Raw genomic sequence first — 25,170 nt, 5'->3', positions numbered from 1 at the left:
ACCAAAACCTGTAGACAGCTGGAGTGAGGAAGGCCTGGGGACCTCTTAACTTGAGACTGTTCTCAGAAGTGCAGTCTCACAGAGGACAATGCCCTTTATGGTGAAACTTGGCTGAACTCCAGGAGGTTGGTGACAGAACTCTATTATGAAACATTATCCACCATAGAAAGGGAAGAAGTACTGAGACACGCTACAACGTAGATGAACACTGAAAATATAATGCTAAATGGAAAAAAACAGACACAAAAGGCCACACAGTGTATAATTCTATTTACATGAAATGTCCAGAATTGGCTAATCTGTAAAGGCAGAAAATGGATGAGTGGTTGCTTAGGGTTGGGGGGTGCAGTGGGCTTGGGTTAGGGAGGTAATAGCTAAAGGGAACCAAATTTCCTTATGAAGTGATGGAAACGTTCTAAAATTAACTGTGGTATACTGAACTAGTTATGGATAAAATACTGGGATGTCTGAGATTTGCTTCAAAATAATCCGCTGGGGATGGGAGGAGAACAAAAGAAGTAAGATTGGCCAGAATTTGGTAATTTCTGAAGCTGGGTACCGGGAGGTTCATTATACTATTCTCTCCAGTGTTATACATGTTTGAAAGTTTTCATAAAAGGAAAAAAACAAAAGAACCTTAAGCAGTGTTCTCTCACAAAAGAAGGGAATGTCACTTCCCTTAGTAGGTTATGAGGTCCAGATCCACCCCTCCCTAGCCCTCAGATGAGATTCATGAATTATTGAGGGGAAGCTGAGAGGCATAGAGGGCATGGACTATGGAGAGGTGGTGAGCGCAGGGGCTGGTTTGGCCCAGGCAACTCAGCCTCCTTGAGGAGCCCTCATGGTCCCTCCCAACCCACATGCCGTGCTGACTGTGGTGGTAGAAGTGGAGTCGGGGAGGGGTTCAGGTAAGATGCCTTCCCCGTTTTTACTCAGAGGGAGTGCAGTCCAGGAGAGTCTCTTGGAAGAGGGGGAGGGTTAGGCCAGCTTAGGTTGGAAAACTGAGGCAAAGTTTGAGGGCAGGACTCAGGAATCCCAGAGCCAGTTTTCCTCATGAGAGCTGATATGCAGTCTACCTTTCTTAGGCCCTGAGGACAGCTGTAGCCCCACACTCCTGGTGGGGCCCACAAACCTCCGTTTGCTTCATTTTGGGACTCTAGAGACTCAGGCGGATGGGCCTTGTGTATGTGTTGGGGTGGGGGACGGGGGAAAGGGTAGTGCAGGGGAAGATGGGAATATCATGGTTGACCCCAGCCCTGCCCACAGGAACAAAGCTTCACCTATGACAGAGTCCTGGGCCCTGACGCTGCTCAGGTAGGGAGGTCTGGGAGGGTGATGAGAGGAGGGTGGGAGCCCTCGGGCCCCTGGATCCTGGGGTGCCAGCTGCCTCCAGAGCTCCTTTGCTCAGGGCACCTGAGTCAGTGGATTGTGCCTGTGTGTCCCTGCAGGAGGCAGAGCAGGAGCTGCTGGCACGTGTCCAATCCACACTGGGCTCTGTGGGCCGAGGGTACAGTGTGGCCCTGTTGCTCCGGGGGAGGGAAACAGAGGCACCCCGACTTGTGCCTCAGGTGAGTCCCAGAGGAGCCACCAGGGCACAGGCCTCATGCAGCTCAGGGGTTACCTCCCCCAGACTTCTGAGAATCTTCCCTCCCCACATCAGCCCTCACTGGGGCTCCTACAGCAAGCACCCTGTTGGTCCACGCAAGATGTTTTGCCAGGGTCAATTTATGCAGCTACTGGGAGGTCATGGAAGGTGGGAATGGGCCGGGTGTGGTGGTTCACACCTGTAATCCCAGCACTTTGGGAGGCCTAGGTGGGTGGATCACCTGAGGTCAGGAGTTCGAGACCAGCCTGGCCAACATGGCAAAACCCCATCTCTGCTAAAAATACAAAAATTAGCTGGGCGTGGTGGTGGGCATCTGTAATCCCAGCTTCTTGGGAGGCTGAGGCAGGAGAATCACTTGAATCTGGGAGGCAGAGGTTGCAGTGAGCCAAGATCATGCCACTGCACTACAGCCTGGGCGACAAGAGCAAAATTCCGTCTCAAAAAAAAAAGGCAAAACAAAAACATTTTTTTAATTAAAAAATAAAATAAAGGAAGATGGGCTGATAGGGTGAGGGTTAGAGAGGGGTGGCGTGAAAAGTTCAAATATCCAGGGAGATCTGATTTTCACAGTTCCTGGTGAATACTAATTATAAGCTTGGAAGCTTTATTGTGGGGGCTTCGTCAAAATGCCCCCAAACCAAAATAGCTGCCTCAGAACTTGTCGTGGATCCCTGTGCAGCAAACAGCAGGTCCCACTGAGAATGTCTGCTCACTTTATGGCTTGCTGTGAATATGAAGACTGGTGCTATTTCTGTCCTGGATACCATGTCCCCAGTAGTATGGGGCATGACACAGACTTCGCGCTCAGGAAACGTTGAAGGACAGACTCATGCTTTCTTAATCCTCATTGAACGCTTCTCCACTTTAGCTGCTGCAGATGCTGTTTGAGGAAGCTCTGCCCCTCAGCTGCTCTGATCCTGTGCTTAGCACTCTTAGCCTGGTGCAGGTGAGACCCTTGAAGGAGGGGAGAGAGTGGGACCTGGGAACCAGGGCCAGGGCAATGTTGCAGAAGGAGCCCGAGGTTTGTGGGGAGCCCGAGAGTGTGTGTCCAGCCTCACTCTACTGCTCACTGGCATGGGCGTGCCTCTCTGAGGTCTCCTCTCCTCTGGCTGCAAAAAGGCTGAATTCATGGTGCCATGTTTGGACCCCAGGAGGATCATGTGAGCTGAAAGTAGGGAAAGGCTCAGTTTGTAACAAGTGTGCTTGTGTGACCCCAGTTCAGCCCCAGTGGAAGGACCCAGGACCTGCTCTCTCCAGGGGTGGAGAACCTGTCGGTGCTGGACGTGGCCCCTCTGGGCTTGTGAGTGTTCAGGGCCCAGTGGAGTCTGAGGGTGCTTGTCTTAAGGCATGTCTGCCTCCCAGAAGCTGAGCTTTTGGGGGTCTCCACCTACTGCCATCCCAGGGGAAGAAAGCTCTGAGCTTGGGGTCATGCTTACAGGGTCAGGGGCTGCTCTCAGGATCCCCTCCCACCCTCTTCCTTAATCTCATGTGCCCATCCCTCTCACTCCCCTCACCCCACTTACACCTCTTCAACTTACACCACCTCAACTCTATTCCCCAGCTCCATGTCCTGACTCAGTCATTGTCACACTGGGTGATTTTGAGCATCTCACTGAGCAGGACTTCAGTTTCTCCATCTGTAAAATGGGAGTGATCTCAACTACCCTGTTCACAGGAGGGAAAATAAAATCACGAGGATGAGAAACGTTTAGGGAGGTTACAGGCTATGGGGACCTCCAAGGGCTCCCCACATAGAGGTTCTAGGGGGCTGGACAGAACCCTGGTGCTTCAGAGCTGAGCTCAGCCTCTGCTTCCTCCAGGGTGGTAGAAGATGCCACTGAAGTGGAGGTGTCTGACTCAAAAGCTGCCTCAGAACTGTACTTGCAGGCCACCGCAGATGAAGGCAGGTGAGGACAGGAGAGTATCTGTCACCCCATGCCTGCTAGGCATTTGGCCTGAGTCCACCCTTTCTTCCACAGGGTCTGCTGTCTGCTCACTCTCACAGTGTCCTGCCCAGGGCCTGACCCTCCTGAGGGGCCCGGGACCCAGCGTGTGTGGCAAGGGGCTCTACGGATCCTCCAGCTCCCAGGAGCCCCCTAAGTCTGAGGGGGCCTTCTGACTGCATTGAAGGGTGAGGTGGGGAGCTGAGTTACAGATGGAAATGCCCAAGGTAGCATCAAAGTCTCTCCTCTCCTCAACCCCATAATAAGAGCATCCCAGAACACAAGTTAAGCCCCGTTGTTGGCAGATGATGTGGTCAAAAGCAACTGGATAGAGAGTTAGTGAAACCAATAAATAAAAATAAATATTTCCCAGCCTGGGCAACCTGCCAAAACCCCATCTCTACAAAAAATACCAAAAAAAATTAGTCAGGCATGGTGGCGCACATCTGTAGTCCCAGCTACTCAGGAGGCTGAGGTGGGAGGATGGCTTGAGCCCAGGAGATTGAGGCTGCAATGAGCCATGATCACACCACTGCACTACAGCCTGGGTGACAGAGTGAGTCTCAAAAAATATAAATAAATAAATAAATATTTCCAGCCACTGTTTTTTTTTTCATATGTTGATAAGTCCACCAGGGACATTTTTTTAAATGCAAAAGTTAAATGTATTTTATCTTCATTGTATTATTAGCAGATAACCTTAATAAAAATAGCTGCTATTTACAGCAAAATACCATGCAATTTTAGATTCATCACTTTTTATTTCTATGGAAAAGCAACACTGGCATGTATTGTTGCTGAAGGTGAAGCAGCTTTTTGATTCTCTTCAGTTCCACTCTGTGTTCTGAGATGTGTATCAGACACCGTCCATACACCCCAGATGTGCTCGGGGCACAGCCTGGCCCTACAGAGCACTCTAGTCTGCAGGTAGGCACCTAAGGCCCTGCCATTCCCACTTCTTATTGTCATATTTACTTAGTTCTCAGCACCTCTGTCCATCTTTAAATGACTTAAGTGAGAGTACATTAAAGTAGCTTAGATGTTCCTAAGCTTCCACAGAGCACGTCCCATCTATGACAGCAATTCAGAAAAAGAACGAAATTTCTTTTATTCTTAATGGTACACAGCATAAGAGAACAGCTTAGGCAGTTTACTGTAACTGATGGTTCTGATGTCCTTATCCATAAACTAAAAAATCCCTACAGAAGCTTCTGTAAGTATAATGTTAAATAAGTCTATAAACACAACAGCAACAACAACAAGAATGTAAACCAAATGCCCAGTTATGGGAAACTGGTGAATAAATTTACTGGTAAACCCACTGTGATGGTGTGTGTGTGTGTGTGTGTGTGTGTGTGTATGTGTGTGTGTGTGTACGTGTCAACTTGGCTCAGTGACAGTCCCTGGTTATTTAAGCTAGGTGCTGCTGTGAAGGTATTTTGCAGATGTGATGGATATTAAGACTATCCTGAAAGATCTGGGTGAGCCCAATTCAATCAGTTGAAAAGCTTTAAAAGCAGGAGCCTAAAAAGGCCTTAAAAGCTGAACCTTCCCTGAAAAAGAAAAGAAATTCCAACCACGGGCAGTGGCATCTGCTGTACTTGTGCCTGTGGAGTTCCATTCTGCTCATTCTCTTCCCTCCTGACTGCCCATAGACAATAGTCGTGGTCTGTGCCCATGACCTTCCTGATTCTGGACTTGCTTAGCCAGCACCCACAATCTTGTAAGTCATTTCCTTTAACAAATTTGTATATATGTGAAAAACACTGGTTCTTCCTCTCTAATTAAAGCCTGGCCAACACACCCACAAATTAGAAGGGGATGCTGCTGTTAGAAGGAATAATGTATACACTTTAGGCCCTTCAAGACTCCAATAAATGATAGTAAAATAATAGCAAAGAAAAACCTTACTTTGGGCAAGAAATTACAGATTGATACACCAGGGACAGTTTTGCAAATAGCGTCTTCAAGCATTTTTGTCTGATTTTTCAGATTTTTTTTTTTACCACTTTTTTATTTTTACATTACTAATTCCTTTTCAGCTACTTATATCTCTTCTGATCTATCAGATTGAAAACTTGGAAAGAACCTAAATGTTCAAAGCCAAGACTGGGAAATTCCCAAAAAATCATATCTTCAAGCCCCACTTTACATCCTTTACTCAGTGCTCTAAAGTTACGAAAATATGAAGTAATGATAGGAAATAGTTATTTCAAACCAGCTTGCGTATTTGTAATATCATGGAAATGTTGCCGAATTCAGAGGTGCCTGAAAACAAATTGCAGTAAAACAAAAAAGAAGGGGAAAATATACCCTAAATTCCCAACTATTATAAAGTCCTTTCTTCTATTATGTATGCTTCTTTTTTAAAAAAAATAACAGCTTTATTAACATATCATTTACACACCCTAAAGTTCACTCTTTTGAAATGTACAATTCAGTGGTTTTTAGTATATTCACAACGTTGTGCACTGATCAGCACTATCTAATTTTAGAACATTTCATCACCCCAGAAAGGAAACTCGTTTCCATTTGCAAGCATTCCTCATCCTGCCACCCACTCTGGCCCAAGGCAATCACTAATCTATTTTCTGTCTCTGTAGATTTGCTACTCCGGGCTTTTCATGTAAATGGAACCATACAATATGTGGTCTTCCTGTCTGGCTTCTTTCACTTAGGATAATATTTTCAAGGTTTATCCACTTGTGTGAATCAGAATTTTATTCTTTTTTATTGACAAATAATATTCCATTATATGGATATACTGCATTTTGTTTATCCATTCATCCATTGATGGGCATTTGGATTGTCTCCACTTTTGGCTACTATATATTTTTTTTCTTTTCTTTCTTTTTTCTTTCTTTTTTTTTTTTTTTTTTTGAGATGGAGTCTCGCTCTGTCACCCAAGCTGGAGTGCAATGGCGTGATCTCGGCTTACTGCAACCTCTGCCTCCCAGGTTCAAGTGATTTTCCTGCCTCAGCTTCCCAAGCAGCTGGGATTACAGGCACCTGCCATCACACCCAGCTAATTTTTGTATTTTTAGTAGAGATGGGGTTTCATTGTTGGCCAGGCTGGTCTCGAACTCCTGACCTCAAATGATCCGCCTGCCTCGGCCTCCCAAAGTGCTGGGATTACAGGCGTGAGCCACCATGCCTGGCCATCTTTTCTTTTCTTTCTTTCTCCCTTTATTAGAGATGTAGTCTCACTTTGTTGCCCAGGCTAGTCTCAAACTCCTGGCCTCAAGCGATCCCTCCCATCTCAGATTCCCAAGTCACTGGGATTACAGGCATGAGCCACTATGCCTAGCTACACTTTTGGCTATTTTAAATAATGTTGCTATGAACATTCACATACAAGTTTTTATTTGGACATGTGTTTTCAATTATCTCAGACACATACCAAGAAGTGGTATTGCTGGGTCATATGGTAAATGTCTTAAAAGTTGTTTGTATGTTTGTCTTTATTGAGGTAAAGTCCACATAATATAAAATTAACCATTAGCCATTTTATAATGTACAATTTAGTGACTCCTAGTACATTCACAATGTAGGAACTATCTAGTTCCATCATTTGGCTATTGTGAATAGTGCTACTACGAACATTCATGTACAAGTATTGGTTGAATACCTCTTTTCAATTATTTTGAGTATTTACCTAGGAGTGGAATAGCTGGGTCATATGCATATGGTAAGTCTATGTTTAACTTTTGAGGAACTACCACACTGCTTTCTACAGCACTGCACCATTTTGTATTTCCTCCAGCAATGTACAATGGTTCCAACTTCTCCACAATTACCAACATTTGTTATTTTCCATGTTTTCGATTATGGCCAACCTAGTGGTTTTGAAGTGGCATCTCATTTTTATTTGATTTGCATTTCCCTAATGACTAATTATATTGAGCATCTATTCATGTGGTTGTTGGCCATCTCTAGATCTTCTCTGGAGAAACGTCTATTCAAATCCTTCGCCCATTTTTAAATTGGGTTATTTGTGTCTTTCTTGTGTGTTATGAGTTCTTTATATATTCTGTATACTAGACCCTCATCAGCTATGTGATTTGCAAACATTTTCTTCCGTTTTGTAGGTTTTTTCACTTTCTTTCTTTCTTTCTTTTTTTAAGATGGAGTTTTGCTCTTGTTGCGCAGGCTGCAGTGCAACGGCGTCATTGGCAACCTCTGCCTCTTGGGTTCAAGAAATTCTCCTGCCTCAGCCTCCCAAATAGCTGGGATTACAGGTGCCTGCCACCGCACCTGGCTATCTTTTTACTTTTTTGATAGTGTCCGTTGATACACTAAACTTTAAAATTTTTATGAAGCCCAATTTATCTGTTTTTCCTTTTGTTGCTCATGCTTTTGGTGTTATACCTAAGCAACCATTGCAAAATCCAAGGTCAGGAAGATTCACCCCTAGGTTTTCTTCTAATAGTTTTATAGCTTTGTCTCTTACATTTAGGTCATTGATCCATTTTGAGTTAATTTTTTGTATTAGTATGGAGTAATGGTCCAACTTCATTCTATCCAGTTCTCCCAGCACCATTTGCTAAAGAGACTATTATTTCCAATTGACTGGTCCTGGCACCCTTGTCAAAAATCAGTTGGCCACATATACATGGATTTATGTCAAGATGCTCAATTATATTACATTGATTTATATAGCCTTTACCATTTTGTGAAACTTCTCTTTTATTTCTACGTTCTTGAATGTTTTTTAATCATGAAAAGGTGTCAGTTCTTGTCAAAGGCTATCCTCATGGCAATACCATACTGTTTTAATTTAATTTAACTTAATTTAATTTTGTTTTATAGACAGGGTCTCCCTCTGTCACCCAGGCTGGAATGCAGTGATGTGGTCAAGGCTCACTGCAGCCTTGACCTCTCAGGCTCAAGTGACCCTCCTGCCTCAGCTTCCCAAGTATCTGGGACTACAGGCGCACACCACCAAACCTAGCTAATTAAAAAAAATTTTTTTTGTAGAAATAAGGGCTCATTACTTTGCCCAGGCTGGTCTCAAATTCTTGGGCTCAAACTATCCTCCCATCTTGGCCTTCCAAAGTGTTGGGATTACAAGGGTGAACCACTGGGCCCAGCCTGACACTATATTATTTACTGTAGCTTTGTAGTAAGCTTTGAAATGGAAAAGTGTAAGTCCTTCAACTTTGTTCTTTTCTTTCTTTTTTTTTTGAGATAGACTCTTGCTCTGTTGCCCAGACTGGAGTGCAGTGGCGTGATCTTGGCTCACTGCAAGCTCTGCCTCCTGGGTTCACGTATTCTCCTGCCTCAGCCTCCTGAGTAGCAGGGATTACAAGCGCACGCCACCACTCCCAGCTAATTTTTGTAGTTTTAGTAGAGATGGGGTTTCACCATGTTGGTCAGGCTGGTCTCGAACTTCTGACCTTGTGATCCGCCCGCCTTGGCCTCCCAAAGTGCTGGGAGTACAGGCGTGAGCCACCACGCCCAGCCCTCAACTTTGTTCTTCTTTTCAACATTGTTTTGGCTATTCAGGGCTCCTTGCAATTCCATAGGAATTTTAGGATTTGGCTTTTCCATTTCTGAAAAAAAAAAAAAAAAAAAAAAGGCCATTGGGATTTTGATAGGCATTGTATTGAATCTCTAGATTTGTTGGGGAATATGGTCATCTTCATGATATGAAGTCTTCCAGTTCATGAACAATGAGAACAGGGTGTTTTTTCATGCATTTAGGTTCTCTTTATTTCAGCAGTGTTTTGCAGTTTTCAGGGTATAAGATTTACACCTCCTTGGTTAAATTTATTTCTTAGTATTTTATTATTTTTGATGTTATTATAAGTGGAATTTAAAAAATTTCCTGGCCAGGAGCAGTGGCTCACACCTGTAATCCCAGGTGTGGGAGTCAGGAGTTCGAGACCAGCCTGGCCAACATGGTGAAACCCCATCTCTACTAAAAATAAAAAATTAGCCGGCTGTGGTGGCAGGTGCCTGTAGTCCCAGCTACTTGGGAGGCTGAGGCAGGAGAATCGCTTGAACCCAGGAGATGGAGGTTGCAGTGATCTGAGATCCCACCACTGCACTCCAGCCTGGGCAACAGAGTCAGACTCCATCTCAAAAAGAAAAAAAATTCCTTTTTGGACTGTTCATTTCTAGTGTATGGAAAGTAAGTATTTTCAGCTGGGCACTGTGGCTCATGCCTGCAATCCCAGCACTTTGGGAGGCCATGCTGGGAGGATCGCTTGAGCCCAGAAGTTTGAGACCAACCTGGGCAATATAGTGAGACCTCATCTCTACAAAAAAATAAAAAAATTAGCTGGGCATGATGATGCACGCCTGTACTCCCATCTACTCAATAGGCTGACATGGGAGGTCTAGGCTGCAGTAAGCCTTGATCACATCACTGCATACCAGCCTTGATGACATAGCTAGACCCTATCTCAAAAAACAGAAAAAAGAAATACAACTGATTCTTTTTTTTTTTTTTTTTTTTGAGACGGAGTCTTGCTCTGTCGCCCAGGCTGGAGTGCAGTGGCATGATCTTGGCTCACTGCAACCTCCGCCTCCAGGGCTCAAGCAATTCTCTGCCTCAGCCTCCTGAGTAGCTGGGATTACAGGCGCCTGCCACCATGCCTGGCTAATTTTTTTTGTATTTTTAGTAGAGACAGGGTTTCACCATCTTGGCCAGGCTGGTATTAAACTCCTGACCTCATGATCCACCTGCCTTGGCCTCCCAAAGTGCTGGGATTACAGGCGTGAGTCACCATGCCTGGCTATACAACTGATTTTTGCGTGTTGATTTTGCATTCTGCAAATTTACTGAATTTGATTATTAGTTCTAATAGTTCTTTTTGGATGTGGATTTTTTAGGATGTTCTGTATATAAAATTATATCATTTGCAAATTGAGATAGTTTTATTTCTTCCTTTCCTATTTCAACAATTTTGTTTCTTTTTCTTGCCTGATTTTTCTGGCTAGAACTTTTAATACAAGGTTGAATGGCAGTGGTGATAGTAGTCATACTTATATTGTTCTTGATCTGAGGGAGAAGATTTTAGTCTTTCACCATTGCTTGTGATATCGGCTGTGGGTTTTTCTATATATGCCCTTAATCATGTTATGAAATTTCCCTTCTATTCCTATTTTGTTGAGTATTTTTCTCATGAAAGGATGTTGGATATTGTTAAAGGCTTTTCTGCATCAGTTGAAATTATCATCAGATTTTTTCTTCATTCTATTAATGTGGTATATTATATATTGATTTATTTTCAGGTTGAACTACCCTTGCATTCCTGGGATAAATCTCAGTTGGTCATGATGTATAATTCTTCTAATACTCAGTGGATTCCATTGGCTAGTATTTTATTGAGAGCTTTTGAGTCTACATTCAAAAGAATATTGGTGTGTAATTTTATTTTCTTCTGTTGTCTTTGGTTTTGGTATCGGGGCAATGTTGGTCTCATAGGATGAGTTAGGAAGTCTTCCTTCTTATTCCATTTTTTGGAGCAGTGTGAGAGGAATTGGTGTTACTTATTCTTCAACTGTTTGCTAGAATTCACCAGTGAAGCCATTCAGTCCTGGGTTTTTCTTTGTTGGGAAGTTTTTGATTACTGATTCAATCTCACTTTTTTTTTTTTTTGAGATGAAGTCTAGCTCTGTCGCCCAGGCTGGAATGCAGTGGCATGATCTCAGCTCACTGCAACATCCGCCTCCCTTGTTCAAGCAATTCTCCTGCCTCAGCCTCCTGAGTAGCTGGGATTACAGGCGCACACCACCACGACTGTCTAATTTTTGTATTTTTTTTAGTAGAGTTGGGGTTTCACCATGTTGGTCAGGCTGATCTCAAACTCCTGACCTCATGATCCACCCGCCTCGGTCTCCCAAAGTGTGATTACATGCGTGAGCCACTGCACCCGGCCCAATTCAATCTCTTTACCTGATATAGGTCTATTCAGAATTTCTATTTCTTCTGGAGTCAGTTTTGATCATTTGTGTGTTTCTAGGAATTTGTCCATTTCATCTAAGTTCTCTAATTTGTTGGTATACAATTGTTTGTGGCATTCTCTTGTAATCCTTTTTATTTCTGTAAGGTTGGTAGCAATGTCCTCACTTTCATTTCTAATGTTAGTAATATGAATCTTCTGTCTTTCTTAGTCAATCTAGCTAAAGGTTTGTCCATTTTAAAATTTTTTAAAAGAGAAAAGCCTTTTTGGCTGGACACGGTGGCTCATATCTGTAAGCCCAGCACTTTGAGAGGCCAAGGTGGGTGGATAACAAGGTCAGGAGATCGAGACCATTCTGGTCAACATGGTGAAACCCCATCTCTACTAAAAGTACAAAAATTAGCTGGGCGTTGTGGCATGGTTGTAATTCTAGCTACTCGGGAGGCTGAGGCAGGAGAATTGCTTGAACCAGGGAGTTGGATGTTGCAGTGAGCCAAGATCGCACCACTGCAGTCCAGCCTGGTGACAGAGCGAGATTCCAACTAAAAAAAAAAAAAAAGAGAGAAAAGCCTCTTTAATATGAAAACTATGTATTTGGGGACAAAAATGCAATACACAGTAAGAAACCATATTCTATTCATTATGACATTCTGTAATCTACAAACAGAAAATTTTGTTATTAAGAAATGGCAAGAGGAAAAAGAACTCTATAAAGTCCTATTCAATTTACTTTGTTAGGGAAAAGGATGTTTATTTGGCTCTTGTCACAGTTCCATCACGTCTACTCTCCTTGTAAGTTCAGCTTCAATGCTATCTAATTCTCACTTTGCTTCTTCAATTTTCATTTGAGCAAGAGGGGAATTCGGTATTAAGTCTAAATAGGACTCAAATTTTTTCTTCAAAGGTATAGTCTGTTGTTTTAATTTTGCCAGTTTCTCTGACAGTGCTACTAGGGACTGATGAGACAGAGAAGCATCCATGCCTCTGGCTGAAAGTTGCTCCTCTGCAGCCTTGATTACAAATCTGAATTCCTCTGACTTTGCTTTTAGAAAGTCCATGTTCTGATGATGATTATCAACTTTGGCCCTTTCTGTAGACAGATCCAACTCTGCTTTCTTGAGATCCTCTTGTAGACATTTTTCTAATATTAAGTTGCAGTTAGATTTTTTCAAGTTTTTCCAGTTCAATCTTGATTTCTTCACCTTTGGATTTGGTATGAAAGAGATCAGAGGTCAAATCATTCACTGCAAGGATAAAACTAGCTAGTGAGGTATCCTTTGTTTCAAGGGCCACCGCACTGTCAACCAATGCATTCAGATACCTGGAACCAGTGCTAGAGAAATTGGCAGGGGAAAAATTCACACTATCCATGAGAAGGTCTTGAAGATACTATAGGTTTCTGACTCATATTCACTTGCTTTCTGCTTCAAGTCCTCTGTTACCAAGTAGACATCCCTGTCCCAGACCCTGTTGGGTTCTGAAAGGTGATGTAAAATCTCTGTGGTCCGTGGGTTCACCTCATACTGTGGAATGGGATGATCTCCAAATATTTATTTTAACCATGCAGCAACCTGCGTTTCTTTCTCCTCCAGCGGCTCCACTCCTGTTCATTAAAAAATTTTTTTCAAGGAATCAACTTTGTTTTCATTGATTTTCTATTATTTTATATTCTCTTTTTCATTTATCTCTGTTTGGATCTTTATTCTTTTCTTTCTTCTGTTAGCTTTGGGTTTATTTTTCTCTTTTTCCAGTTCCTTGAGGTGTCCAGTTAAATTATTGGTTTTAGAGCTTCCTTTTTCATGTAGGTGTTTATACTTACAAATTTCCCTCTGAGCACTATTTTGCTTCATCACATGAGTATTGATATGTTGTGTTTTTGTTTTCATTCCTCTGAAAGTATTTTTTAATTCTCTGCGTGATTTCTCTTCTGACCCATTGGTTATTTAATTTCTACATATTTGTGAATTTTCCAGTTTCTCTTCTGTTACTCATTTCTAGTTTATTCCACTATGGCTACAGAAGATACTTTGTGTGATTTTAACTTTTAAATATGATTGACACTTGCTTTGTGGCCTAGCATATGGTCTACCTTGGAGAATGTTCCAGGCACTTGAGAAGAATGTGTATTCTGTTATTTTGGGATTGAGTGTTCTAAACATGTCTCTTAGGTCTAAATTGTTTAGTGTTACTTAAGTCCTCTACTTCCTTATTGATCATTTGTCTACTTGTTCTACTTAGTACTGAAACTGGAGAAGCTGGGTGTAGTGCCATGCACCTGTAATTCCAACTACTCAGGAGGCTGAGGCAGGAGGATTGTCTGAGCCTAGGAGTTCAAGACCAGCCTGGGCAATATAGTGAGATCTTATCTCAAAAAAAGAAAAAGAAAAGAAAAGAAAGTAGAGTACTGAAGTCTCCAACTATTACTGTAGAACTACCTATTTCTGCCTTCATATATGTCCATTTTTGCTTCACATATTTGGTCTATTGTCAGGTGCATACATGTTTATATTTATCTTTTTGATGAATTGAATCTTTTATGAATATATAATATACTTCTTTGTCTCTTGTAACAATTTTTGACTTACAGTCTATTTGGTGTGATATTTCTATAGCCACCACAGACGCTTTTATATCTTTTTCCATCTTCTTACTTTTAACCTATTTGTGTCTTTGGATCTAAAGTGGGTCTTGGCTGGACACGGCAGCTCATGCCTGTAATCCCAACACTTTCAGAGGCCAAGGTGGAAGAATCACTTGAGTTTAGAAGTTTGAAACCAGACTAGGCAACATAGTAAGATCCCATAGCTACAAAAAAATGAAAATAACTAGATATGGTGGCACACACCTGTAGTTCCAGCTACTTGGAGGCTGAGGCAGGAGGATCACTTGAGCCTGGGAGGTTGAGGCTGCAGTGAGCCATGATCACATCACTGTACTCCAGCCTTGGCCACAGAGTGAGACCCTGTCTCTTAAAAAAATAAAGAAAATAAAATGAGTCTCTTGTAGACAACACATAGATAAATTATGGGTTTTTAAAAATCTATTCTTCCAACCAAAAAAAAAAAAAATTCTTCCAAACTCTGTTATTTAATTGGGGAGTTTATTCCATTTACCTTTAAAGTAATCACTGATAACAAACACTTACTCCTGCCATCTTGCTATTTGGCTATATATTTTTGTTTCTTAATTCCTCTAATATTGCCTTTTGTATTTAATTGATTTTTTGCAATGTGCTGTGTTGATTTTTTTCGCATTACCTTTTTGATATTTTTTTCCTTTTTATTCTTTTTCAGTTTCTTTCCTCTGACAGGATATAAGACAAACACTCAGTTTGCCTGAGTTTTAAAAGGATATTTCCTTTGCCCCAATTAATGAGCAATAAAGACACAAATCCATTTGGCAAAGTGAACAGGGGTTTTTCCATATTTTTAAAGGTTATTTTTCTATTGGCCAGGCATGGTGGCGCAGGCCTGTGGTGGTCCTAACTACTCAGGAGGCTGAAGTGGGAGGATCACTGGAGTCTGGAAAGTTGAGGCTGCAGTGAGCCATGATCGTGCCACCACACTCTAGCCTGGGTGACAGAGTGATACCCTGTCTAAAAAAGCAAGACAAAACAAAAAAACCCCATTTATTTTCCTTGTGGCCATCTTGGAGATTACAATTAATATCTTAAATGTATTTTATTTTATTTATTTATTTATATATTTTGAGACAGAGTCTCGCTCTGTCTCCAGGCTGGAGCGCAGTGGCGTGATCTCGGCTCACTGAAACCTCCGCCTCCCGGGTTCAAGCGATTCTCCTGCCTCAGCCTACGGAGTAGGTGGGACTACAGGTGCAGCTAATTTTTGTATTTTTTGGTAGAGATGGGGTTTCACCATGTTGGCCAGGATGGTCTTGATCTCTTGACCTCGTGATCTGCCTGCCTCAGCCTCCCAAAGTGCTGGGATTACAGTCGTGAGCCACCTCACCCAGCTAATATCTTAAATTTAAAACAGTCTCACCAGGCACAAGGGTATGCACCTGTAATCCCAGCTACTCAGGAGGCTGAGGCAGAAGGATCTTTTGAACTCAGGAGTTTGAAACCAGCCTGGGCAACATAGTGAGACCTCATCTAAAAACAAACAAACAAACAAACAAAAAAGACAAAACAAAAACCACATAGCAATCCAGCTTGAATTAATACCAACTTAGCTTCAATATCTATAAAGATTTTACCCCATATATCTGCATCTTTTCCCATTATGTTGCCAATGTCACACATTATATCTGTATACATTGTGTGTCCATTATCATAGGTTTACAATTATTGTTTTATGCATTTGTTTTTTAAATCATATAGGCAAAAAAGAGGAGTTACAAACCAACAATGCAATATTATGGGCTTTTATGTTTACACATGTAGTTACCTTATTATTGTTCCTTATTTCTTTATATGGCTTCAAGTTACTATCTAGTGTCCTTTCATTTCAGGCTGATGGGCTCCCTTTAGCATTTTTGGTAAGGCAAGTCTACTAACAATGAATTACTTCAGCTTTGATTTATCTGGGAGTGTCATAATTTTGCCTTCATTTTTGAAGGATAGTTTTGCCAGATATATAATTCTTGATTGGCAGGATTTTTTAAAGCACTTTAAATACCATTGTCTCTTTGTATCTTTTTGGGGATTGGTTCCAGGGCCCCCCTACAGATATCAACATTCACAGATGTTCAAGTGTCTTATATAAAATGGTGTGGGCTAGGCACAGTGGCTCACGCCTGTAATTCTAGCCTTTGGGAGGCCAAAGCAGAAGGATTGCTTGAGCCCAGGAGTTTGAGACCAGGCTGGGCAACATAGTGAGATCTTGTCACTACAAAAAAATAAAAATTAAAAAGGACTGCAAAAAAAATAATAATAGCTACTTGAGGGGCTGAAGCGATAGCTTCAGTCCAGGAGGTCAAGGCTTCAGTGAGCCATGATCACACCACTGCACTCCAGCCTGGGTAACAGAGCAAGACCCTGTCTAAAAAAATACTAATAAAAATAGCTGGACGTGGTGGCTAACACCTGTAATCCCAGCACTTTGGGAGGCCAATGAGGGTGGATCACTTGTGGTCAGGAATTTGAGACCAGCCTGGCCAACGTGGTGAAACCCCGTCTCTACTAAAAGTACGAAAATTAGCCTGGCACAGTGGCTCACGCCTGTAATCCCAGCACTTTGGGAGGCCAAAGTGGGTGGATCACCTGAGGTTAGGAGTTTGAGACCAGCCTGGCCAACATGGTGAAACCCGGTATCTACTAAAAATATAAAAATAAGCTGGGTGTGGTGGCGGGTGCCTGTAATCCCAGCTACTGGGGAGGCCAAGGCAGGAAAATTTGCTTGAACCCTGGAGGTGGAGGTTGCAATGAGCTGAGATCACGCCACTGCACTCCAGCCTGGGTGATGGAGCGAGACTCTATCTAAAAAGGAAAACAACAACACACACAAAAAAACTAATAAAAATGAAAAATAAAAAATAAAATGTTATAGTATTTGCACATAACCTATGTACATCCTCCCACATACTTTAAATCATCTCTAGATTACTTATAATTCCTAATACAATGTAAATGTTATGTAAATTGTTATACTGTATTGTTTAGGGAATCATGACAAGAAAAAGTCTGTACATGCTCAGTACAGACAAAACCATTTTTCTCCCAAATATTTTTGATTCATGCTTGCTTGAATCCACAGGTGCAGAGCCTATGCATATAAAAGGCCAACTTTATGTTATCCCATGGTTTCTAGGGATAAGTCTGTTTTTAGTCTTACTGAAGATCCATTGCATATAGTAAGCTGCTTCTCTCTTGCTGTTTTCAAGATTCTCTCTTTATCTTTGTGGGTTTTTGTTTTTTTTTTGCAGACTGTATTCTTTGTATTCACTGAAGGCTTCATTTTGTTATTTTAGTAGTCAGCCAGTGACCTAACATAGAATTCCTTAAATGCCTGCGACCAAAAAAAAAAAGTTGTGTTTTGTTTTTTAAAAAGGAAGAAGAAAGAAACAAACAAAAAAAGAAACAGAAAGAATAAAGAAGAATATGAAAAAGAAAACAAAGGAAGAAAGGAAGGAAAAAAGAAAAAGAAAGAATTTTCTAGGTCTTTGCAGCTTGGCTCTGTGTGGAGTCACTCCTAAGCTTAGCCAGGCAATTTACAGCTCCGTTTTAGCCTTCACTTCCTGCTTGTGCTGAGCCCAAAGACCAGACAGAGATGAAAGCTTATTGTCTTATTGGGCCTTTTCTGCACATGAGTCCTACCCTGAGTGTGCTTTCTGCTCTCTCTAGTATACATGGGAACTTTTTGAAGCCCTTATTCTCCCAAAAATATCACTTCCAAACTTTTCCCAGTCTTTCAGGGTGTCAGTTGTTTGCCTCAACTGTTATTTTTGCTTCAGGCAGCAGTTCCTTGTTCTTTTGTTCTTTAGCAGTTTTCAGGGAACATCCTCTGTGTAGCTGCTCTGCCTTGAGAAAGTTCTGAGATTGGCGAAGCAAAAAGAATTCCCTTTCATCAGTTCTTCGGGGGAAACTCCAGACAATCAAAAAAGATAAACACAATTCATTGGGATCAAGATCTTCTCTGCTCCCTCCCTAACCGGGAACCCCCACCAGAAATTTAGGCTGCTCTCTTCAAGCTTAGCCCTGTGCTGGGGAGGGGTTGGAGCTAGGGTAAGTTAAAACACCACAGAGATCTCTTACCGTATTTAAGTTGCCTTTCTCCTGGTTAAGCACTGGTTGCTGTAAACCTCTATCTTTCAGAGTTAAAATAAGGTTGTTTCTGGCCATTTTTGCTGGTGTTTCTGGGGTTGAATTGACTCTTGGAGTTCCCTACTCTGCCATTTTCACTGATGTCATCTTCTTTTGCCCATTTTAAAATGGGGTTGTCTTTTTATTATTGAGTTGTAAGAGCTCTTTATATATTGTGGGTACAAGTCACTTCTCAGGTACACAATTTAAATTTTTTACCATGAGAATCTATTACTTCTTTTTTAAAAAAATTTTTTTTATTTTTGAGACACACTCTCACTTTGTTGCCCAGGCTGGAGGGCAGTGGTGTGATCTTGGCTCACTGAAACCTCCGCTCTCTGGGTTCAAGCAATTCTCCTGCCTCAGCCTCCCTAGTAGCTGGGATTACAAGCATGTGCTATTACACCTGGCTAATTTTTGTATTTTTAATAGAGACAGGGTTTCACCATGTCAGCCAGGCTGGTCTCAAACTCCTGACCTCAAGTGATTCGCCAGCCTCGGCCTCCCAAAGTGCTGGGATTACAGGTGTGAGCCCCCGTGCCAGTGGAGAATGTATTACTTTTGTAATTTAAAAAATAATAGTAATAAAATAAAGATCTGTACAATGTTTCAAATCTGTCTGGTGATACACAAAAGTTTCTGGAAATAGTTGCCCTTTCCATCAGAGTGTAACTCTGTCCAGTTTCTTTCCCCATCCACCAGTGGACATCGCCTTTCTTCCTCTCCCTCTTGCAGAGACTGCCCCCTGCTGCGGGTGTTGGCTGGTGAAGTTGTTGGTGAGGAGGCGGAGGGCTCTTTGCCCTGGATTGTTTCACGGCTCTTGGAAGGAAACAACTACAGTGGCCTACTTCTTCGCCTGGACCCCAAGGTGGCCAGGAGAAGAGTGTGGAGTTCTTTGGGAAGCTCTGAGATCTGTCCTTAGGCCTGCCTCACCCATCACCCAACCAGCCTCAGCCCCAACCCCAGCCCAGAGAGAGCGTCTGACCCTCCAAGATGGCCCCAGAGTACCTAGGCTGATAGAGACTGGAGAGGCAAAGTAAGGTCAATAGTGAAAGTAACCCCTCACCCTTCAGAGGCCTTAAACCACTTACCAAGCATTTTTGCACAAATGCCTTTGATTCTTACCACAACCCCATGAGGCAGATATAATTTACAAATAAGGAAAGAGAGGCAGGCCTAATTTATAGATGAGGAGAGAGAGGATAAGAGAAGAGAAGGGAGTCTCCTATTTTCATACACCCATTAAAAATCAAGCCTCAGCTGGGTGTGGTGGCTTATGCCTGCAATCCCAGCATTTTGGGAGGCTGAAGTGGGCAGATCACCTGAGGTCAGGAGTTCGAGACTAGCCTGGCCAACATGGTGAAACCCCATCTCTACTAAAAATACAAAAATTAGCTGGGCATGGTGGCAGGCGCCTGTAGTCCCAGCTACTTGGGAGGCTGAGGCATGAGAACTGCTTGAATCTGGGAGGCAGAGGTTGCAGTGAGCCAAGATTGTGCTACTGCACTCTAGCCTGGGTGACAGAGTGAGACTCCATCTCAAAAAAATAAAAAATAAAAAAACAAAGCCTCTGTGTCCTTAATGTAGATGCTGGTAGAAAAAAAGAGAAAAAATCAAGCCTCTGAAATGTTATGATGTCAGGGATTTGGGGGAGGTCGAGGTGGGGGTATTGATCAAACAGAAATGGCATGAGTTGATAACTGTCAAAGCTAGGTGATAGGTAGACAGGATTTCCTATACTTTGTATATGTTTGAAATTTTCCATAATAAAAGAGTAAAAAAATGTCTGGCCCTCGTCTCCAAAATCAACAAACACACATTCATTTGGCTAGCAAGTTCCCAGACCTCCCCTGTGGGAGGTCCCTTGGAATGAGGAAGATAGATTAGAGCAGTTCACACCCACAAGGATAAAGCAGTGAGGGCCAGACGTGTTTATCTTCAGGCCAGTTTGGTATCATGTTGAAGGACATGGGCTTGAGTTTAGGCTCTGCCACTTGCCAAGAAGTTGCTTGACTTCTTTGCCTCATCTGGAAAATGTCGGGGGAGGCAGGATAGATTAGAGCTTCTGCCTGATTGGAGTGTTGTGTGGATAAAAAGAGGCAATCCATGAACAGACTTAGTGAAGTGCCATCAAGCATATGTAAAAGCCTAGTGGGGGTTAGGTATTTTTATGAATAGTACTACTAATAAAAAGTAAAAGTATCACAAGCAGCATGCTTTGGAGTCCACAGGAAGGAGTAATTCACTTGGAGTGTCCCTTTACTAGTTAGCTCCCTCAGTTTGCTCCAGGCTGCTCTGTTGGGGGCCTCAGGAAGGAGGATGCGGGTGAAACAGGTGAGGCCCATCCTGTGAGATGCAGTAGAAGAGGCTCGGGCCCGCCGGGCTGGCCTGAGGCCCCTGCGTTTAGGCCTCCTTGAGGACGCCCTGACGGACAGTGGGCTAAGACAGCTGGGAAGGACACTGCGGGAGCTAGAGGTGAGCAAGGTGAAGCCTGAGGGGACCTGGGCTAGCCATGGCCAGTACCCACCTTGAACCCTTTCTCCATAGGTGGTAAAAGCGTGGAGCCAGCACCCAAGAAACCAGATGCTCCAAGGGGCCAGAGCTGAGGTGATGAGGCCTCCAGAACCACAGGTATGTCTTCGCATTCACCCTTTTGGGAGCCACATTTGTGTCTGCCTTCTTGTCCTCTTTCCAAAGCACTTTGAGGAAGACCTCCATTCATTCATTGACTTATTGATTCCCAAACACTTATTGACCACCCACTGTGTGCTGGGCCCAGTGCCACATAGGCCCTGGGAATTCCCTGCCCTCGTGGAGTTTATAATCTCCTGGGAAGAAACAATTGCACCACCATAATCGGTGCTCTGAAAGGCTTATAAACACTGAGTTCTGTGGGGCATCTAAGTTAGCCTTGGCAAGGGAGGGATGGAAGACTTCATGGAGGAGGTGATTCCTGAAGGAGGTCAACAAAGATGAGTGAAGAACCTGAAGGCAGAGAGAATGACAGGCAAAGACCCAGAGGCAAGAAAGTGCTTGGTCCCCTTGAGGGAGTGCAAGTCGCTCAATTTATTGGAGAATAGAACTTGAGGAAGAGTCAGGAGAGAAGGACTGGAGAGGACAGCAGGGGCCAGGTCACACAGGGCTTTGTAAAACAGAGATGTTTGGACTTTGTCTTAAAGGTCATAGGTGAGCCACAGAAGTATTTTAAGCAGGAAAGAACACTGTGCCCTTTTCAGGTGAGCAAACTGAGGCTTAAAGAAAAGATGTGAGGCTGAGCGCAGTGGCTCACGCCTGTAATCCCAGCACTTTGGGAGGCCAAGGTGGGCGGATCACCTGAGGTCAGGAGTTCAAGACTAGCCTGGCCAACATGGAGAAACCCCGTCTCTACTAAAAATACAAAAATTAGCCTGGTGTAGTGGCGCACGCTTGTAGTCTCAGCTACTCGGGCGGCTGAGGCAGAAGGATTGCTTGAACCCAGGAGGCAGAGGTTGCAGTGAGCCGAGATCACGCCATTGGACTCCAGTCTGGGCAACAAGAGTGAAACTCCATTTCAAAAAAGAAAAGAAAAGATGTGAGAGGGCTGGGCGCAGTGGCTCACGCCTGTAATCCCAACACTTGGGGAGGCTGAGATGGGCAGATCACCTGAGGCCAGGAGTTTGAGACCAGCCTGGCCAACATGGTGAAACCCCGTCTCTACTCAAAAATACAAAAATTAGCCAGGCATGGTGGCGCATGTCTGTAGTCCCAGCTACTCAGGAGGCTGAGGTGGGAGAATCACTTGAACCCGGGAGGCGCAGGTTGAAGTGAGCTGAGATTGCACCACTGCGCTCCAGCCTGGTGACACAGCGAGACTGTCATAAAAAAGAAAAAGAAAAATAAAAGAAAAGATGTGAGACCAGTGAGCCTGGGGTCACAGGCGTAATCAGGAGCAGCAGAAGTATAATCACACTCAAATCCTTAGACTCCTAATCTAGTGCTCTTTCATCTCCTTAGGCTGCATGGCCTTTCTGGTCTTCCATGATTTATCACAGGGTAGTTGAAACCCTGTCCCTGTCCAGCCTCTCCTGGCCTTTCTCTTCTTTTTTCATAATTGCTTACAACTTGTTTTTACAGCCTTGAGGCTTGGGAATCAGGCATGGTAGCTCCTATTTATTGAGCAAGTGCCTTACTGCTCAGTGCTTTCGGTGCAGTACTTCATTTCATTCTCTCCACAACTTTTATCAGTCCGATTTGATAGAGAAGCACATGGAGACTAGGCCAGTCACCTGCTCGAGGTCATTCAGCTAAGAAGAGGAGGGGCTGGGACCCTGATCTGTCTGATTTCCAAGCCCTGATCTTAACCTACACTGTCCTGGGAGGAAAGGTGTGGAACAATCACTTCTAATATCTTCTCAGCAGGTGATAGAGTCACCAGTAAGCCAGAGCCCATGCCTCGAGGGGGAGCCCCAAGGTGGGTCTGGGACTTGGGGATGAGCTGGGAGTGGGAGGTCTTCCCTGCCTTTGGTGTGATTAATTACATTTTCCTCTAGTGGCAGGAAGAATGGCAACTCTAAGGCGTGGGCTCCACCGAAAGAATCCTCTCAGGCAGCCTAAGGAGCAGGTAATACCTCATGTACCCCAGGAATGACTAGAAGCCATAGGGGGAGTGAAGAGCTGCAGAGCCCAGCTAATGTGCCCCTGCTTACCCTGCCCCAATATCAGGGAGAAATATGAAGTTTTTGACAAATAAAGGACCTGAGGGTGACTAGACCCGTAAGGCAGGGCCATGGGGAGGGACTGTTTTCCTACTTATTGGATTAAGGGTACAGGATCCTTAGAGGCACTATGGCACCTCTTGGCAGAGCCACTACCTTCCTCTCCCCACCATGGCCTCCTGAGTCTCTGCCCAGGCTACGAGCTCTTCCAGGCTAGTTAGGTCCTGGATGTTGTTCTGGGAGCAGCTCTGGTGATGAGGTTCTATTGGAAAAGTTGGGCTCTGGTCCTAAATCTGTGCATACACATGGACTTCTGACTGAGCCCAGCAGGTACCAGATGTGGCCCGGCCGTTCTTCTTGGCCCAGGCCCGGAGGCAGAGACTGAGGGAGCAGCACCAAATTTGGATTTGAGAGAAGCTGAAGCATTTGGAACAGAAGGAGGAGGTGGCAGATGACCAGGTCAAAGGCCTGGTGGCTGAAGAGGAGGTAAGGAGGGTCAAATAGGGGACTTGAGGCTCTAATTGGTCAAGGCACTGTGCTAGGGGCTGGGATCCATCATCAATCACAATCGACCGGTTCATACCCTCTCTCATGGCCCTCACAGCCTTGTCAGGGATAGATGAAGCAATTCTCAGTGCTAAGTGATGGGATGGGGGAGCTAGGGGCATGTGGGACCAAAAAGGCATATCTGATCCAGGCTGGAGTGGATCAGAGGAGATGGAATCTAAGTTGAGCCTTAAAGGACAGGCAGAAATCAGCCAGGGGAATTCACTGGATACTGAGCTTAACAAGGGCAGTTACTGCTCATCAGTAACTGATGGGGGGTGGGTGGAGTGGGGACATGTTCTCAGAGAAGACAAAACAGTATAAGCAAAGGTTCAGAGGGAAGCAATGGCAAAGTGGGTCTGGGAACTGCAAATTCTCCAATCTGGCTGGAGCTGAACAGGTGCATGGTCAGAAGCGAGGCTAAAGAGACAAGTGTGTACCATAGCTCTGGCTTTGGACTTTACCCCAAGGAGAGTTGCAAACCATTGAAAGGCATGTGCCATGTCAGCTCTGACCTTTACTAGCCATGAGAATTTGGGCAAGTTAGGTCACTTCTCTGATCTACTGTTGCCAAATCTGTAAGACGGCAATGCCACATATGGTTGTTATTGGATAAAATAATACACCTGAAGTATTTAGCACAGAGCCTGGCACACAGGTGGCACTCAACAAAGAGTATGTGTTATCACTGAAGGCCTGCAAGGAGAGGCAGAGATGGCAGCAGGAACAGATGGTGCTGAGATTCCAGCTGGAGGCCCTTCAGGAAGAGCGGGACATGGCAGAGCAGGACCTGGCAGCCCTCTATGACCTGCATGTGCAGGCCACCCGAGCTCAGACACACCATGTGCTGCGGGTCAGTGGGGATGGAGGGTAGGCCTTGAGCTGGCTCCAAGGCTGGCTGAGTGACAGGCATCTCTGAATCTGTGCACACGCATTCCGAGCCTGACAGGGCCAGTGGGAGGAGCGAGCCATGACCACAGAGCATCATCACTGCAGCCTGCTGGCGGGCATCCTGGAAGAAACCATCAACCTGGCCACACAGAATCAGGAGCTCCGAGCTGAGAACCAGCAGCTTCAGCAGGGTGCAGACTAGGCTGGGGGTAGTCATGCTGTAGCTGTCCTGGGGAGAAACCTTAACAGGAACCCTTTAGAGGAAGTTTCTTGTCTCCTCATTCTGGAGGGTCCTAGAAGGGAGAAAACGGTGAGACAAAACCAAGCTGATCCTTATTATGGATAGTAACACAAACCATGTCTCATTGTTCCAGTCCTTACTAAGTGCCTAATATTATTTTATTTAGCCTCTCCAGCTACCACATATCGTAGGTACCATTTGATCCTTATTTCAGGGATAAGGCAACTAAAGCTAGGAGAGGTTAAATAACTGCCCAAGAACAGTCAGCTAAGTGGAAGATCCAGAATTCAAATTCAAGTCTGTCCATAGTTCTACACTGCACAGTAGTGGCTTCCAAGCTTCTGTGTGCATCAGAACCACCTAGGGAGCTTAAGAGAAAGAAGAAAAAGATTCCCAAACACTACTCCCTAAGATTCTGCTTTAATAGGTCTGAGATAGGCCTAGGGCACCCCCCCTCCCCACCCGCCTTTGTTTTTTTTAGAAACTCACCACATATTCTATCACAGAATCAGGGCCTAACATTCCCCTGGCCATGATTTTAAGACAGATGACAGGCAGAAATTGTAAGGGAACCAGAGG

General features: G+C 43.9%; 1 protein-coding gene, 1 non-coding gene and 1 pseudogene across 2 annotated transcripts; 1 reads left to right on the top strand and 2 right to left on the bottom strand.

The window, feature by feature from the left end:
• Nucleotides 1-841: 841 nt before the first annotated feature.
• On the top strand, nt 842-24,696 carry LOC103890737 (uncharacterized). The gene is given in 11 exon segments (XM_063724588.1): nt 842-908; nt 1,086-1,314; nt 1,409-1,568; nt 2,475-2,552; nt 2,824-2,906; nt 3,427-3,513; nt 18,955-19,087; nt 20,767-20,850; nt 23,241-23,399; nt 24,154-24,314; nt 24,393-24,696. Coding segments are annotated over 11 exon segments (1,545 nt in total).
• On the bottom strand, nt 12,224-13,676 carry LOC112133404 (HAUS augmin-like complex subunit 1; annotated as a pseudogene).
• On the bottom strand, nt 14,752-14,877 carry LOC112133626 (small nucleolar RNA SNORA27). The gene has a single exon (XR_002915257.1). It is a non-coding gene; the product is annotated as a small nucleolar RNA SNORA27 (small nucleolar RNA).
• Nucleotides 24,697-25,170: the final 474 nt, after the last annotated feature.

Source organism: Pongo abelii, chromosome 4 (assembly GCF_028885655.2).
Source record: "Pongo abelii isolate AG06213 chromosome 4, NHGRI_mPonAbe1-v2.0_pri, whole genome shotgun sequence".
In the NCBI taxonomy this organism is placed as follows: domain Eukaryota; kingdom Metazoa; phylum Chordata; class Mammalia; order Primates; family Hominidae; genus Pongo; species Pongo abelii.
Note: the sequence above shows the minus strand (reverse complement) of the source record. Positions and strands in the feature narration are given on the sequence as shown.